The 17,640-nt window shown below is 41.6% G+C and overlaps 1 protein-coding gene across 2 annotated transcripts in view; it reads right to left on the reverse strand.

The window, feature by feature from the left end:
- Nucleotides 1-1,967: 1,967 nt before the first annotated feature.
- Nucleotides 1,968-17,640, reverse strand: part of peli1b (pellino E3 ubiquitin protein ligase 1b) — a 47,265-nt gene continuing 31,592 nt past the window's right edge. For both annotated transcript variants that reach the window (XM_088086163.1, XM_042501828.2), the window contains exons 3-7: nucleotides 13,064-13,193; nucleotides 11,912-12,013; nucleotides 10,769-10,966; nucleotides 9,918-10,106; nucleotides 1,968-5,235 (exon numbers count right to left, since the gene is read on the reverse strand). In XM_088086163.1, coding sequence (XP_087942289.1) covers nucleotides 4,657-5,235; nucleotides 9,918-10,106; nucleotides 10,769-10,966; nucleotides 11,912-12,013; nucleotides 13,064-13,193 — 1,198 coding nt within the window. In that variant the 3' untranslated portion in view covers nucleotides 1,968-4,656. The remainder of the gene's footprint in view (nucleotides 5,236-9,917; nucleotides 10,107-10,768; nucleotides 10,967-11,911; nucleotides 12,014-13,063; nucleotides 13,194-17,640) is intronic.

A 17,640-nucleotide genomic window follows, 5' to 3' on the forward strand; every position in this document is an offset into this window, starting at 1 on the left:
TTGTGGATAACCCTCTAAAAATCGAGTGTTTTTTTCGTGAATATATGTATAATAATCCTGAAAATTACGAAATCATCTCTGTTTGATGTTACAGTTGGGCATGAGATCTCCTTTAAGTTTATTAGTGTGGTTGAAGTAAATATTAAGTTCACAAACAACTTTTTAAATCACGGGTTGTGGGTTTAACCAGGTGAGGCGAGGCTTTTAACACCAGCTGACGGGAACATAAATCAGGCACGATGAACGTGGACGCCCCCGGACGAAACCCCACTGTTTTGTTCCACCATTAGCTAGTAATGCTACTTTAAAGTTGCATTAGCTCGTTAGCTAGCAAGCTACCGTTACCTTATGACGCAGCACCGCATCAAACATGTCAGTGGTACTGAAGTTACGAAAAACAGTTTCAAATTGTCCGAAATATACTGGTTTGGCCATCACACAGAAACAATTTTCCCCACAGTATAACATCACAGTTTAAAATACATCAGTAATACAGTTAAAAAATAATGATAGTACTGCCCTTTTTAACCGCAATAATGACACCGAAAATGTTGTCAGATTTCTGAAATACTCACCAAACGAAACGGATCCCTTTAGCATGTTAGCGGTCCAGAAAGTTCCAGAAAGTTAGCGGTCCGCCGAGCTAAAAGTTAACGTCCGCCGAGTTAACGTCCAGAAAGTTAACGGTCAGCCGAGCCAACGTCTAGAAAGTTAACGGTCAGCCGAGCTAACGTCCAGAAAGTTAACGTCCGCCGAGCTAACGTCGACAAAGTTAAAGGTCAGCCGAGCTAACGTCCAGAAAGTTAACGTCCGCCGAGCTAACATCGACAAAGTTAACGGTCAGCCGAGCTAACGTCCAGAAAGTTAACGGTCAGCCGAGCTAACGTCCACAAAGTTCCACAAAGTTAACGGTCAGAACATTCAAAATCTGGCGGTCCATAGCATGCGCGTGACGCTATCCATCTGTCACTGACATGCGCGGGAGGCGGGGTCAGTCTGCGTTATGGATATAAGTGTGTAACGATGGAAATGACCTAAAGTTAGCTATAGTGTCATCCAAAGAATGTAAATACGCAGTGAATATATTTATATTGTATATTTAAGTATTTAAACAGCAATCAAAATGTTCAGAAAACTTCCACATTTGCTGTATGAGACTGTATTTTCATTGTTGTATCTAAATTTGGACAAAAACAGAAAGTCTAAACACAACCCAGTTTTTAATCTCTATTTTTGGGCTAAACAAGGACCAAGTTAGGCAGTCTAAACATAGACCAATTTTCAATGTCTTTTTTGTGGTCTGAATTAGGACAAAAGCGGACAGTCTACACATAGACTAATATTCAGTGTCTTTTATTGGGCTAAATTAGGGCCAAGTCAGAAGGTCTAAACATAGACCAATTTTCGTTGTTTGGGCTAAATTAGGACCAAGTATCAAAGTATTGTAATTTATTTTATTACTTGTAATTTATTGTGTCCCCTTCTGTGAAGTATTTCTATAAGCCCAGTTGAGTTTCTAACTTTTATAAATAGAAAATAAAATAAAAGCCAGACGGTCTAAACACAGCCTTGGGTACAGTACAGTATGTCATCAAAAATGACCCAAAATGTCACAAAAATATCATAGTATAGTATGTCGTCAAAAATGACCCAAAATTTCACAAAAATATCATAGTAGAGTATGTGGTCAGAAATGACCCAAAAACTACAAATAGTAGTTTGTCATCAAAAATTGTCATACTATAGAAGTTGGTCCAAAATAGCATAAAAAGTCATAGTATTGTATGTTGTCCAAAGTAGAATTACATTCATTATTTCTCAGAAAATCCAACTGTGTATCCTCAAGGTCTAACAAATGTGTAAATCCATTTCCTGCCTTAAAAAACACACCCACCTCTCTGTTAACGGCTTCCAAGGACCAAAAGAAAGACTTTTTTTTTTAAATCATAACTCTGCACACATTGAAATATGTCACTTTTACACTTTATTGTTTAAAGTTGTTACAAAAAAGTGTTTGCTGGAAACATTCTTTGCTTTCGTCTTTACAAGCACGAGAAGACTAGGGATAGGAGAAGAGCAGAGAGGAGGGAGGCGGACGTGTTTCGTGTAAAAACAGGGCCGAGATAACAGTACGGAGACAGAGTGAAGCCCTTAACACGCTTTGTCCACAGAGAGACACGACGCCTCACAGTGAAATGAAACAAAAACTGGTGGAGACGTAACTTTAAATCCAGATGGACTTTTTTTTAGTTATGAGGTATCCTCAAAAGTCCTTAGCTGTGTGTGTGTGTGTGTGTGTGTGTGTGTGTGTGTGTGTGTGTGTGTGATGCGACACAGGTCAACGTTTTCTCCCTGAGGTGAGCTAGTGTGTTGCAGTCCGAGCACTGGAGTGATTAATGATACTGTGTGTATGTGGACGGACGGACACACACACACACACACACACACACACACACACTTTAAATTGCACACATACAATCATCATGGACACATAAATTACAATCTCTCTCTCTCTCTCTCACACACACACACACACACACACACACACACTCCTGTGTATACTGACGATAATGGTTGTGGACAGTTTGGAAGTGACTGATCAGTGAAGCTGCTTCACTGTTGGGACGTTTCTACAGTACGAGCGTGTGTCTCGTTCTTACGAGTAAACTGGACGCAGGATGTGTCGTGTGCCTTCAGCAGGATTTTGGGAGAATTTGTGCTTTCACGTAATGTGTGAAATATCAGGACGGTCATTTCTGCTGTTAGCGTGAGGGGTCCACACTGCCGTATATTTTGTCAGTAGTTGACATAATTCAACCATAAGGTCCATTTAGTTGCTGTTATCAAGCTTTCAGTCACATCACATCATCTTTTTTGTGCTCGTTTCTTGCAAAAGTGGCGAAATATCTCTCCGAAGTTGGGCTAAATTTAGGCGAGGGAAAAACAAAGAGTTTGTTTCTGTGGTTAACTAATCCTCAGGCCTTTTTAACTGTGGTCGACCGGTTTTTAGACTAGATTAACTTGTACCACATTTATCACAAGTCAATCTGTTGGTGACCACGTGCTTGTTACGACGCCGTCTTGTTTAGTCCCTGTGACTATTATTAGAGAGCTGTCAGAATATATAAACACAAGAGTTTCCATCATTGTCAATGCAGAGAACAGGCGGTCCTGATCATTTAAACTGGTGTTGTAGAGCTCTTAAATGCTCCATGGGACCACTTCAACACAATGTTTGGAGAGCACAAATTAACACAAAGCCCTGATGAGTCAACACACACATCCATACAGATGATTGTGTAACCATGCGTGTGTTTGTGTGGATCACACCTGAGTCAAACAGCTACAGTTTTTCTTGTGTCGTGTTCAGATGGATGGGACATCCTGCACTGTTTGAGTTTAGGTGAGAGAGACGAGAGTCCCCCTCCTCACAAATTGTGCCTGAAACAGTGCAGCGTTTTTCAAAATAAAACTCATGTCGTCACCAGCTTGAAACATTTTACAAGGCTGACTTTAGAGGAAGTTTTCATTTAAATACCTAGTTTAAAAACAGTCAATATGTTGCTGCAAGATGCTAAAAGATGAGTATAAATACCTTAATTTATAAGATCAGAATAATACTTATCAAAATACCGTATATGGAAAAACAAGGGTCATCCTTGCTGTAACTGTGCAGGTGAATCCCAAACATCACAGCAGAATAAGGAATAAGCAGCAGTCATTTTTACAATATCTGTTTCTGTGTGCAAATTTATTTCCAATTTCACTATAATAAGAAGTATCTGACCAGGTCTGTGTATGTATACGTGTGTGTGTTTGTGTGTGCTACATAGCTGCGGTATCATGGCTAACGTGATCCTCGCCAGCGTCACTCGGACTTTAAAGGGAGGGAGCAGTCAGTTCAGGCCGTCTGAGCGTTGCACAGATGCCTAATAGACTCCCATGATGCTTCAGGAGGTTTCTGTTCCAAATCTATTGCTTTGAATGTGAGAAGGCGAGAAGTACAACTGAAGGGTTAACACACAAAGTGAGAGCACGCCAGAGGACGGGGGTGTATAAATACGACAAACAGATCTGAGGGGCGAACATGGGAGGAAAAGACACTGAACGAAACCCTCAGAACACACCTAAACTTTATATCTGATTAATAATGTACTGTATTTTCAAATTAAAATGCTAAATAGTATTGAAGTTAGGCATATCTGACAGATAAAGGATGAAGCGATGGTTCCTGGGCCATAAATAAACATCTTTGTTTAAATTAGCTCTAAGAGATGTACACAGATGTATATTGCAACAATAAACACGAACAAAAACCGTATGTTTGCACTACGGTATGTTAGTAATTTAGAAAAATACTGATGTTGAAAGTTCTTTCCGAGAAACAAACGAAAAGGTTTACCCAGCAGTGTTCTCTGTTTGGTTTTTGTGTCTCTGGTTTCACGTGAAAATATAGAAATCTTTGTCGTCATTCATGAAAAAGCAATACAAAGGTCACTTAAAAATGAGAGAGACAAAAAGTCCAGAAAAAAGTTTTTCATCTTAACTGCAGAGGAAAGAAAACAAATCTGTGTAGCTCCCCGTTTTCATCGCAGGGTCTTAACAAAAAAATATTCCCGCTCTGCGTCACCCAAAGGATTCTGGGAAGTCGCCCCGCTAGTCGAGGGGTCCCTGGAAGATGAGTCTGACGAAGCCCTGCTCACCAGTCAGCTGCTGGGCACAGAAGGGGCAGGCGGCGTGGAAGGTGTGCGTGCCGTGCGGTAGCGGGATCTGACTCCAGAAGCCCGCTGTCTTCTCTGAACAAACATGGCCGCAGGGGTTAAAGGCGTGAGTGGGCGGGGCGGCGTCCACATAAAACCCCGCCTCGCAGCCCAGCCACAGCGGCACGTACGGCCCTTTGGCTCGGCACATGGGACACTCCCTCTGCCGGCCCTCCCGCCCCTCCCTCTCCTCGCGGTGGTTGCCCCAGTTGTGGTAGCCGTGCACGTGGCCGCACTGGAGGTAGACCCAGGGCTGCTTCTCGTCCGGCGTGTCCTTGCGACGCATGGAGGGGAAGGCCAGCGTGTTGAAGCCCACGGGACACTGCGGGCGGGCCGCGTTGATCTCCTGCCGCAGCGCCTCCAGGTGTTTGAGGGTGGGAGTGCGGGACAGGCCTTCAGCGGTGCGCCAGAGCAGAGTGGCGCCACAAAGGTCGATGAGAGAGCCGTCGACCAGCTCCTGACTCTCAGTCTCCACCTGGAACAGAGAGACGTGATACAGGTGAGTTACTACAGACGACAGTGGTATTAAAACACAAAATACTGCAGTTCAAACCCTCAGATCAATAAATATCAAACAAGAACAGATAATCAGGGCTATAGCCGAGATTTTAGAAATACTGAGGTCATGAATCATAGCGACCTCTCCAACCCCAGATAATTTCAATAATTTTCAATAACTAAATCATTTATCTTATATTTGTATATTATATAATAATCCAAATAATGTTCAGAGAAAAAAGATATTCACTCCCAGAAAGTTTACAAAGATTTTTTTTAAACACAAAAGAGTAAATATGATTTGAGAAATGTTTGTAAGTTTACTGTACCAAAAGCTAAAAAAGAGATTAAAAGGAAATGTGTTTCTTTTGTTGTGGTTAAAATGTAGGGGAAAAAAAACAACATAATATGTCTTTTTACAAAAATATTCAGTTCAAAATGATATTTAAAGATAACGAAAAGCTGGTATTTTTTCATTTATTTCAGGCTTTTTTCAAATATTTTAAAAATATAATTAAATACACTTATATTAAATTGATTTTAGCCTCTGTGATAGACGCGGCCTGCCTTGTCCTCTTACCTAATGTATGCTCCAGTCACGTTAACCACGACAGTTACGCAACATGAAACTGAAGTTGAATATATTTGCTGCACTGACGCGTGCAAATGTATCCGTGGTTTGCAGAAACGTACAATGACAACATTTATTCTAGAAGTTGGGCTGTGGACAGATAGATTTATGATAACTGCCTGAGGTTTGTAGTCTTCATGTGAGCTCAGTAGGTGGCAGTGTAACGCAGCGTTTCTCCCTCAGACAGCTGTGTGATTCAGGGGGCCGACAGCTGGAGGCAGGATGACGTGAGGAAATTGAAAGAACAACGACGGGGTGGTTGGGCGGGTGAGGGAATCAGAAAGCAGCTGGGAAATTAAGTAAACTACAGTCTTGATGAAGCAGAGATCAGACGCGGAGGTAACCAAATAGGGAAGAAAGAAAAACTAAGCAGAGAGGGAAAAAGAAACTATTTTTAAAAGATAAACAGAAAAGGGGAGCTCCCAGGGTTTTTTGTGAGATCACTCGCACTGACGCTGCTGTTGAGGTCACTGCGTTGCTCGGGGCAAACACAAACACTGCCACAGGTTGATGCGTCCCTCTCGGTGACAGCCTGTAACCTTCATTTGTCCCCGGTTTGCTGAGCGCCTGTGTTCTCTCGCACGCTGACGCAGTAACACACATCCACATCTGCCCAGTGAAACCACACTGTTGGCCAATAAGCTGCTCAACTGGAACGGGTAAGAGTTCAGTGTCTCGCTCGAGGGAAACAGTTGTTGTTGTTGTTTTTTCCCCCCTCCCTGCTCAGATTTTCCCAGCTGTTCAGCTGATTTCAAACCAGAAACATTTGAGTCACACGGCTGCTCCTCAAATCAATAACCCAACGCCACGTCAACGATGACAATGTGAAAAACTGTTTGTCTGATCAATAAATAACCACAGTCAAGTTAAATGATTTAAGCGCCCCGGGCCGAGTCAATCCGTGTAAACATCCACGCGCTCTCACCCTCAACACACAGTTATAATTAAATTACACAGAAGCGAATCATTTATCAGCACAAAGGCTTTTATTAAACACAGCAGGAGCTCAGACACTGGGCTCATTTATTAAACTTCACAACAGCCCCTACAGCCGGCTCATTGAAAACTGCTGAGTGAGAGAGTGCGTGTGTGTGTGTGTGTGTGTGTGTGTGTGTGAGTGTGTGTGTGTGCGTGCATGCATGCATGCATGCGTGTGTGTGTGTGAACTGCACTGTAAGATATTCCTAATTAAGCTGGCTTCAACCTTGTGTCCCAACTGCAGAAGGGCAGCTGCCCTGTTGGCAAAGCTGAGTGAGTCCGTCCACTAACTGAAACAACCTGCTGAACATTATTCATCTCTACTTCACACTGACTACTGCAATATCGCCTGGTCTGGAATAAACAAAAACATCCACTAAAACACAAATGTTATTATTTTTTAAGCCTGAATCGCTGTCTCTCAGTACGTGTCATGTTTTTCTGACGATTGATGTTTTTTAAAACTATCGAAGGACGGGCAAAATTACAAACAAAGGACTTTAAAGCTCTAAATTTATTCAGCAGTACCCTTCACGTGCCTATTAACACACACACATGCCTACACACGTTAGCCTAGATAGCTTTTTGGCAAACTTGCTGAGACAACGTTTTTCCGCCCATTCAATCAGAAAGTCCTTCAGCTGTTAACCTTCGCTAACGCAGGGCAGTTATCCCATTTACAGAGCAGTGAGGGGCGCATGCAATACACAGAAAATGGTTTAGAAACACTGTATACGCTAAAGACCAGCTGAAATCACATTTAGTAAGTCCTTTATCCCTTTATCCCTCTTTAATGTTATGGTGTATTTTTATATAATATATAATATGGGATGGTTGTAAAGGGTGTATTAGAAATGCTGTGTTTCCCTGGCTGGAGAGGAGTTTTGGTGTTTCGGTTTGATTGACAGCAGCTGGCAGGCTGAGCTCCAGGAGGGAACGGGGACAAATCAGCCAAACATGCATTGTGTCCTACGTGTCATGTGCAGACAGCAAGTTGTTAGTGGTAATGAAAAATAAGAGCCACACCAACATCTAAATATAGACTCCCTACAGCCTGAGGCAAGTCGGATTTAAGCTATCGAAAGACTTTTTTTTAAATGCCACACGTAATTAAATTTGAGACAAAAAAAAAAACAAAAACATGAACCAACATCAACAGAGAAGGGATTTATCTGCCGTTCATTGGTGGGTTCACTTGGCGATTTTAATTCCCATTGAGTTCTTGCACGAAATACACCGAGCCTTGTACCACTGTCAGCCATGCCACAAAATCTGGGTTAAAAAGCCGATTTCTGTTGAATTTGCACTTCCCCATGCTGTTCAGGGCACAGTGACAGCTAGCGCAGACAGTGTACTCTCTGCTCTGAACGTCCTGGCCGGAAACAAATTACTGTTGTTATTGGTTTCACTATCCCAATCTACATAATGTAACTGCAAGAGGCATTCTGTAATTTTTGTTTTTTTGTCATATATTGCAAACTATGTTGACATGTGTCTGTGCACCATCAGAAAAAAAAATCTTTTTTTCCCATGTTTTATCATTTTTAAGACTTTTGAAAGTCTGAGTCAAGACGCTTTAACACCATTTAAGGCTTTATTTTTGCACTCATGAATTTATTTTTTTAATGATCTGCAGGAAACCTGAAAACAAACAAAAGTGGTTTGTTTACATGCTTTGCTGCAGCTCATTAGCCTGCAAACTGATGTTAGCAAAAGACCTGTTTTCATGTTTGTCAGATGAAAAAGAAAAGGACTTGTTGTTGTTTTTAAGAATCTGTGGTTGTGTTGTATAGCAGGATGCTGTGTCACCCAATGTGACCTTCTGCTCCGCCTGTGATATGACATTACTATAACTGCCTTACGTAAGTATCATTTAACATCAAGTGATTTGATTGGCTGCAAATATATATCCAAAAGTAGGGAGCACCATCATGAAAAAAATATACAACATAAATGTATCATTTGGACATTTGATATACAGAGAAGATATATTTGCAGAAGCAGATTAATTGAAGTTTCCATATTTGATTCTAGTAAATCTTTTTTCTGCATAATCATACAGTAAACTAACATAATCCCTCAAAATGATTTTAAAAATCCTCTCTGTGGCAGGACGAGACTCCACTCAGAGGTCTCCAGTCCTGTGTGCCTTCAGACAATTAAACACCATGAATTCTGTCACCGTACATAATGAAAATCTGTGCTTTCCCACAGCTGACTATCTTAATTGTCAATCAAGTGTGAAATAATGAGTGGCTCCTGTAGTGGTGGATAATGCACACGCAGTTAACTCTCTGGATGGTAAAGGGCAGGTGCAGATAAGAGAGCTGTTAATTTGTGCTGCGCTGGAGAGACTTGGAAACAGGTGGCACGCCAGATAAAGAGACGGATTAATGCTAGGACTGCTGACTGTGTGCTGGCGGTTGATGATGTGTGTGTTGTGGGTGGCGAGATGGAGAGGAGAGAAAAACCCTCATCAAACACATCACCAACAACCTCAATCCAATCAGAGGAATGCCACAGGTGGCCACGCTGAGGAGACGGCGAGAGCGTTATGATTGGCTGAGAGGCTCTGACGTGAGCAGGAGGATCCCCTTACAAGGTCCTGTTACACGCAGCTTTGACAGCCGGACCTGTTGCCATGGGGATGGCATCCCGATAACCCCCTGGTGGTGTTAAGCCCTGACGAGCCTCCCGCTGCCTGAGTCACAGAGTTGGTACGAGAGTGTGAGAGTTTGCGAGTTGGAGTGAGGGGAGGGGACGCAAGAAAGAAAGACAGAACCACAGACAGAAAGAAAGACAGAAAGGCCTCTTTTTTTTGTTGTGATTAGTGACGTCATCATCATCATCATGTGGTTTTCTAAAAAAAGCCTGTTTTAGCCTTTAGGAATCCCAAAAGCTTCTTTCCAAAGCAGCAACGTAGAAATACATGAATGCAATCTGACTGAGAGCATTTTTCAGTATCTAAACCTCTGTTTTGAATGTTCTGAGCACGCTGAACGGGCCGCGTTCAGTGAATGTTGCGCTGCATGTTTTGCATCTTTTCTCACCATCTTTCCCCGCTGCTGTGCTGAGCGGGTCTCCCGCAGAGTGAAGACGTTGCCGCAGACTGAGATCTCCCTCCAAACGCCCGGTTTGGAGTCTTGTGTGAAGCCGTTTCGGGGGTGCATCACCAGCACGCCGTTGGTGGTCAGCCCGTCCATCTGACCGTCAGACGTCTTCCACTTAGCAGCTTTCTCCTGGAGAATCGAAGACATGGCAGGGTGTGATGAGGACGGGGATCATTCAAACGCTTATTACGCAAGTCCTGAATCAAACATCTGTGATGTGTTAACTTTATCTTGTCTCTCACTTATCTATCCTCATGAGTTACATTGTCATTGTTGTATTCTTATTCATGATATAAGAGGAGTAGTGGAAATTTCTTTTTTGACTTGTCTGGCAGCAGCATTTTGTTGGACGCACTGAAATCTGATGCAAATATGTCAGTATGACATGCTGCTGCAACTTGGAAACAAGACTGAAAGGCAAATTATCAAAAGTCAGTTCCTTTTTTTCATATTAGCTTGTGTAAGATCAATTTTGTTGCCAAGGGCGGCAGTTAGTTGTTGTCCAACAGCTGTCATGACAATAACAAATCAAGAATAATGATGTTTGCTTCTGACATAAATGAAAAACAGATTACAAATCAAACTAAACATGATTGAGAGAAGAAAACAGGTTGAAGGTTTTTGCAGAACTTTTTTTTTTTTTTACCAGAACACAAGCCGAATGACTCTTTTCTTCCTCATTTTCATGTCAAATTGTTCTTCGGTGCTTTTTCTCTTCATCTTTCATTCTTTTACTCTCACACTCTCCACCACGTGTCTGACGAGAAGATGATGCACAGCTCAATGCTCACCCCTAGGAAGATGTTTTTGGAGGAGTCAAAGCCGGCGGCGTAGATACGTGCGGTATAAGGCGGCGTGCGCTGGCACATGATGCGGCAGGCGAATCTGGAGATGGTGCTCTGGACGGACTGGGTGTCTGCATTACACTGGCTGCCGGCCACCGTGTCCGTCACTACAAAGTCTATGGGACTCTCCGTCGATCGACCAATCTGGTGAAGAGAGATTGAGATGTGTTGTGACAAGTTTCAGACAAGATATCAAGATAATGATGCATTCCAGCTATGAGCTAATACAATAATCTATTCCCTCTGGGGAAAGTTGCTGGAGAGGAGGACAAAAACGGAAAAACAGAGACAAAACTCATTAAAAATAATGAATGCAGAACACGCACAGAAGAACGAATTCAGTGGATAATTGCTAAAAAAAAATCACACTGTGCAACATTGCGGCTGGTTTACTAGCAAATTTAGCAAGAAAGAAAACAGTTTGTGCTTTCTTTTTTTAAATGTTCATGCAGCTAGATGACCTCGGAGCCACGTTTTCAGCCGGATCACATACATTACCTAAATGCATAAAACCCATAATAACTTTGAGGACAATCTGTACTACTGCAGTCCCAAAACCCCCTTCTAAGTTTGGAAACCACAGTTACCATAATCCTGGGGCACTGGAGGACGTTAACAAGAAGTATACTGTTGTTATGAAGTCAGTTACTATTTGTTTACATTTTAGCAAATTGATAAATATCACTGAATTACTTTTATGTGTAAGAAATCCTAAAAACGCAGTGATTCTCAGGCAGGTTCTGGAGTAATAAGAAGTGTCTTTTTCCTGTGATTTCTAAGTAGATTCAAGAAGGAGAATACATTTGGCAAAGTGGTCAAACAAATTGAAGCAATCAGCACAAAGGAGTTAGCTGCTGCTGCTCTGACTGCTGATTGTGTAGGTAAAGCCACATGCAGACTAAAAGACCTTGAACATCTCAGACTTGTTGTGCTACTCAAACAACAAGATATTTTTTCTCCCAGACTGTCGCCATGTTGATGTGGAGGTGCACAAACTGCACAGCTGATCTAAGATCAGGTGTACTGATTACATGACAATCTTGTGCAAAATAAGGACTGTGACTGGCTGTAAAGGCTGAGGCTCGTTACCTGGAACATGTCTGTATTGCTGTCATGGGTGTACTCAACCACCACCGTCTGGGCTCGAGACAGAGTGTAAGAGATGCTGTGCTGGTCTTTGTTGCTTATGGCCTGATGGGACAGAGGGGAGAAAGGACAGATGAATAAAACGAAGGGACAAAAGGGAGACCTTAATGTGCGCTCAAATTATATCCGTTGCTAAAACGAACACAAGAGTTGAACCTGAACATGCTTTATAGCAAAAATGTCTGCTCACTGATCCCTACAGAGAACAATAGATACACATAGGAAGGGTGGAGTGGGTGAAGAGTTCAGTTGCGTAGTCGCTGGCTGGACTAAACACAGCCTCAACATCTTTTCAGTCAGTCAGGACCACCCAAAGTAAAGAAAAGGACAACCTCTCTTTGAGACTTAAATTACTGCAGCCAAAAGCCCGGCCTGTGTGTGTGAGAAAGTACAAAAGTGTGTGTCCAGCCCTGTTAATTTAACAGATTTCTGGGCGGCCTTATAACTGACGATGGAAACACGCGGACATGTGCTTCCCAGGACTTTGCTAGAAAACGCTCAGTTACCTTCCAGTGGACCGTTCACATTTGTTTCTCTTATAAACCTTCCAGTTAAACGCTGTGTAAAAATTCCTTTTAAACTCTGACAGAGCCACGTACCTGCTCATTTTCTCTTTTCTGCTAACTCAGGGAAGCTGTGCTGAACTCTTTCCCTTTCCTGCCCCATTCATGGCGCATGTGTGTGTGTGTGTGTGTGTGTGTGTGTGTGTGTGACTTTAATATCACAGAACAAAAAGCAAACAGAATTTCAATAAAGCCTTTGGTGGAGCAACGCGGGTCAAATTCACTGAACTGGGTGTGTTTTATTTGATGTTTTCAGACAAATAAAATCATGCACCTACAGAGACGAACCTTTTTTGAGAGAAGGAGAAAAGAATGCCATTTTCTGACAGATGCGCGTATATTTTCTTTATCGCTTTGTGTGCTTAATGTGTTTCAGGAGCACTGTAGCCATGAAACTCACTTCAAAAGAAAAGGACTGAAACTGCTGATATGTAGGGTTCGATGACCCAGCTTTGGTGATCCCTGGGATGACTAAATTATACTGTATTGTGTGTGTGTGTGTGTGTGTGTGTGTGTGTGTGTGTGTGTATACCTTGGCTGCCTGTGGTGAGCAGGCGATGTGAACTGTGCTGGGTTTCACCCCGTTTGCCTTCGGTCTCTTACAAAGTGCAAAGCGGCTCTTGCGCCTGCCTCGGTCCCCGTTAGGCAGAGAGCCATTGTACCTGCACAATCACACACACACACACACACACACACACACACAAACACACACACAAACATAAACACACACATACATACACAAAACAATAGGGCATTATTGTCTGAGCGGCCATAAAATACACTGGAAAAACAGTCATTGTGGAAAAATGCTTGAGGCATTTCGGTGCACTCCCTTCATGCCCTTAAGACCAAATGCACACACACACACACACACACACACAAACTGCAGCCTATACTTTTCATACATTTCTTTTTTTTTTTTAAAAGCACATCATGTACACATAAACAACAAAGCCCTCCAAACATAACCCCAGAAGGGCTGAGAAAATAAACACAAAGAGACTCATTTAGCCCGATGCATGGCCGAGGAACGGAGAATAAACAGAGGCGTTCCCGCCAACAGAATAGAGTCTCTGTGACTCCCGACAACACCGTGACTGTGCTGTTGTGACTCTGTCAGTGTGTGCGCCTCTGTGAGCGTGTCTCTAAATATCCTAAAGTACGAAAACATTCAGAGAACATTCATCAACTCAATCCATCTCCATTTCAGTGTATCAACAGCGTGTTTGTGTGTTACCGACTTAAACTGCAGCTGATGATTTATAGCAGATGATGGTTGATCCCTCTCACAAAATCAAGATTTTTCATTCAGCAAAGGAAAAGGCACTCATTGACAACGGTAAAAAAAAAATGATTAAAGGGATAGTTCACCTAAAAAAAAAAAAAAAACATCGTCAACTAACCCTCGTGCCGATGGAAAGACAGGTGAAGTTTTATAGTCCACACACAGATATAGACTTGTGGAGTTACCCATGAGCAACAAGTCCCTTTCTCTGATTCAAAATTACTGTGTGTGTGGGAGGCTTCCAGGTAGCATGTAAACAGCGTGCAGACAGCACAAGCGTGAACGCCGTTTCACACTTTCTGCAGGCTACAATAAGGCTAAAAACGTGACACCTGTGACGTTTTTCAAAATAACTTTGCACGTCGGTGCTTCAGGACACTTGGAATACTTCGGATAAGCAGTATGGAGATTTTCTGGTTTTATTATGTTTTTTTTTTAACGTTTTAATTCTGGTCACTATTTGCTTCGAGTGTTTGGAAGTTGAGTGCAACGTCTTTTCCCCGTGAAACTCCAGCAGTGTTTTGTGGACTATAAAAGTTCACCCGACTTTCCATCAGCAAGAGGGTGAGTTAGCAAAAGCAAAATTAGTGAATAGGTAGAGGTAAGGCTAGGCGATATGGCTTTAAAATAATGTTGGAATATTTTTAAGTTATATTGCAATACACAATATATAACAATAATTTCAATATCTCTTCTAAACTACTGTAGACTACTAAAATACAAAACTATTACATTAATACTAGTTACAGTAAAATTACAAATATAGTTGCTACAATAAAAATCCTGAACCATACAGGAACTAAATAAACCCTGAATGGAGAAACAAAGTGCACATTTGCTGAAGCAGCCAATGGATTCAACACTGTGGCGGTACTTTCCAGGTATAAATGTGTGTGTATATGAAACACACTGGTTGCTGTCAAACAGCGAGCACACCCTGGTTACACAAAGTTTTACTCTGCACTACACACACATGTTTCAGATAAGCCGTTACCAGTGTGAAATGATATTCCTGCTAACAGAACCACAGCTTCATAAACATTACCACATGCATAAACACTGCCTGCTACTTTAACATTGTTATGACATCCAGAAGCCACAGAAGTTATGGACTCCTCTGGCTTTGCTAATATACAGTAACTATTCTCAACTGCAATAAGTGCAACCTGATTACTCAAGAAAATCACTGATTAAATTCATTCCTGCAGATTTTTTTTGCCTGGCCAAGGATTTTGCAATTTTCAGTTAATGATTGCTATTAGTCATTTGTGTTTTTTAAGCCAGTCATTTTAACCCTTTGAAAATAGGATCAACATTGTGCTGCATTCAGATGCCTTTCATAAGCATTTAAACCTTCGAGACCTGAGCAAAATTGGTTTGATTTCTTTCAAAAACATGTAAAAACAGCAATGAGAGAGAAATTTGCAGGTGGAATGAAAAAGATGTGAAAAATAGTTTTTAAAAATAGAGAGAATATTATCAGGATACATTAAAAAAAGGAAAAAAAATTACTAGAAAACTTTAATTATTATTATGATTATACATTTAAAATTATGTTATATATGTACATGATATATGTATATTATTTTTAAAAAATTAAGCACTTTTTTTCAGGTGTGCTTTTTCAGGTTTCTTTTCACTCTTTCTTTCTCTTAATTTTTGGGTCATCTCTTTTTAAGTTACTCAAATCAAGCCAGTTTGCTGAGGTTTCAAAGGGTTAACGTTTGTATTGGGTTCTTTTAAAAAGGCTAATTCGAACAAAAAGAATAAAAACAACATTTCTTGACTTCTCCTAAACTTTCAGAGCATGTATTACCTGAAACAAAGCCAACTTTTAGGGTTTTAGGACGCAGTACACTTAACAAATACTCGACAACACAGCGACAATATCAGAAGTTATGAGAGAAAGCCACACTTCGAGCAAACACGTGGAAATCAAGGGTTCATGGTCTTAAACCAGGACTGCAGAAGCATGTATAAGGTCTGAAAAAGTTGTCTTTAAAGTACCCTACACAACTGGAGCGTGTCTTTGACCAATCAAACTCCTGAAATAAAACCACCCATTGTACAGAGTCCAGTAAAGACGACACAGAAAGGCTGTAAGGACGCCCAGCCTACAGCAAAATGTTTCTCAGAGAGAGCAGATCTGCTGGGATCAAACGGCGCTGGGAGGGTTTATGAGTAACCATGGTGAGAGAACAGAGCCACAGCAACGTTTGGGAAGAGTAACCATGGCAAGAGCGTAACCATGGTGAAGTTTAGCCCGTATCCGGAGAAAGGGCAGGGCAGTCTGCTGGAGAGAGCTCCAAGTGTTGCTGGCAGTTCAAGCCCAGGTTCCCATGGGCAGCAGTAATGTGTGAGTGTACATACACGGATCCAAATACTCTCAAACAATGGACAAAGTTTCGCAGCAAGTTAGTGAGTGTTATGTGCATATGTGGGCTGTTTATACAGTGAGGCAGGAAGGACCAGAGTTAGGAAAAACTTAGTCTATGTGTGTTTGCAGACACATACTGTATTCTTAAATGTCCACAATTAGCAACAAGCGTGTGTGTGAGTGTGTTCCCTCCAAACTAGTAAACTAAAGCTCAGTGTGCAGCGACAAGGTAGCACTTATACAGTAAACCTATAAAAACATAAAGACAGCTTTTGTGAGTAATTACTGCCTATGGTGGAGTCACTCTCTGTGTCTCTGTTTACATGTGTTGACATTACAAAGGTTAATAGACTATAGGCAGAGGTAGAAGTTTTGTTTTTCTTCAAACATAAAATAATTATAAACATCTAAGTTACAAAGCAGATATTAAATTACAAAATAGATGTTTCACCTTAGTGCCAAAATAAATATATGTGCTGTGGGAGGGAGATAACATTTCTTTGAGTGAGCTCCGTGTCTGTGTGTGAATATATATACCGTCTCAGAAATTAAACAATATTCTGCCGATGCAACACAGCTGCACTGTTGTAAAGCCTGGGACACTGCGCTTGAGATTCATGGTGTACATGAGAAATGCATTTGCATAAACATGCATGCGGAGGCATAATTACGATATCACTTCAGAATCAAACACGTAAACAGACGGACAGAGATGGATTTGGAGGGACTGCAATGTATCCAATGACGTCACAGTTGTTTAAAAAGCCACATGGATGTCCATGTAAACAGATCGTCCCCAGAGACACTGCAGCATTCCTCCGGATTAGACCATTAGCATCACTGGGCCTCAAACATGGCAATGTTTGGCTGGGGTTAGCGGGGAGGCCAGACACCGCGCTATGTGTTGATGGGGATCTCCATTAGTATTTGCATATGCGAGCCTGTTCTTGGTCACACGGGAATCTCAATTAATCCAAGCACTTGTTCCAGCCTGCTAGCTGAACCACACGGGTGGAGTTCACTGGAGTCATGAAAACAAGTAATTTAACACAACTGTTCTTTTTGTGAATCAAAGCAAACCAAGCAGGTATAATTACTGCACATAAAAACAGATATCAATGCCAAATCTCTAACCTAAATAGCATTTTACGATTATTTGGGGGGTATTTTTTTTTTCCCTTTTTAATGACACCGTAGCTATAGAAAGAAATGTGGGGGAGAGAGAGGGGGAATGAAATACAGCAAACGGCCGTAGTTGGAATCGAACCTCTGGCTGCTATAAAGGCCTCAGCGTATTTGGGACGTTCACTCTACCTGGTGAACTCGAGGTCGCAGTGCATCAGTAAACGTTGTTTTTTTTCTACTACTACACTGGTTTACAGTTTGGCTGGTGCACACAAATGCAAATTAGACACTATTTAAATATTTTTAAGGAATGACTTTGCAC

The sequence above is a fragment of the Plectropomus leopardus genome, chromosome 13 (genome assembly GCF_026936395.1).
Source record: "Plectropomus leopardus strain MGB_pleo_1.0 chromosome 13, ASM2693639v1, whole genome shotgun sequence".
In the NCBI taxonomy this organism is placed as follows: domain Eukaryota; kingdom Metazoa; phylum Chordata; class Actinopteri; order Perciformes; family Serranidae; genus Plectropomus; species Plectropomus leopardus.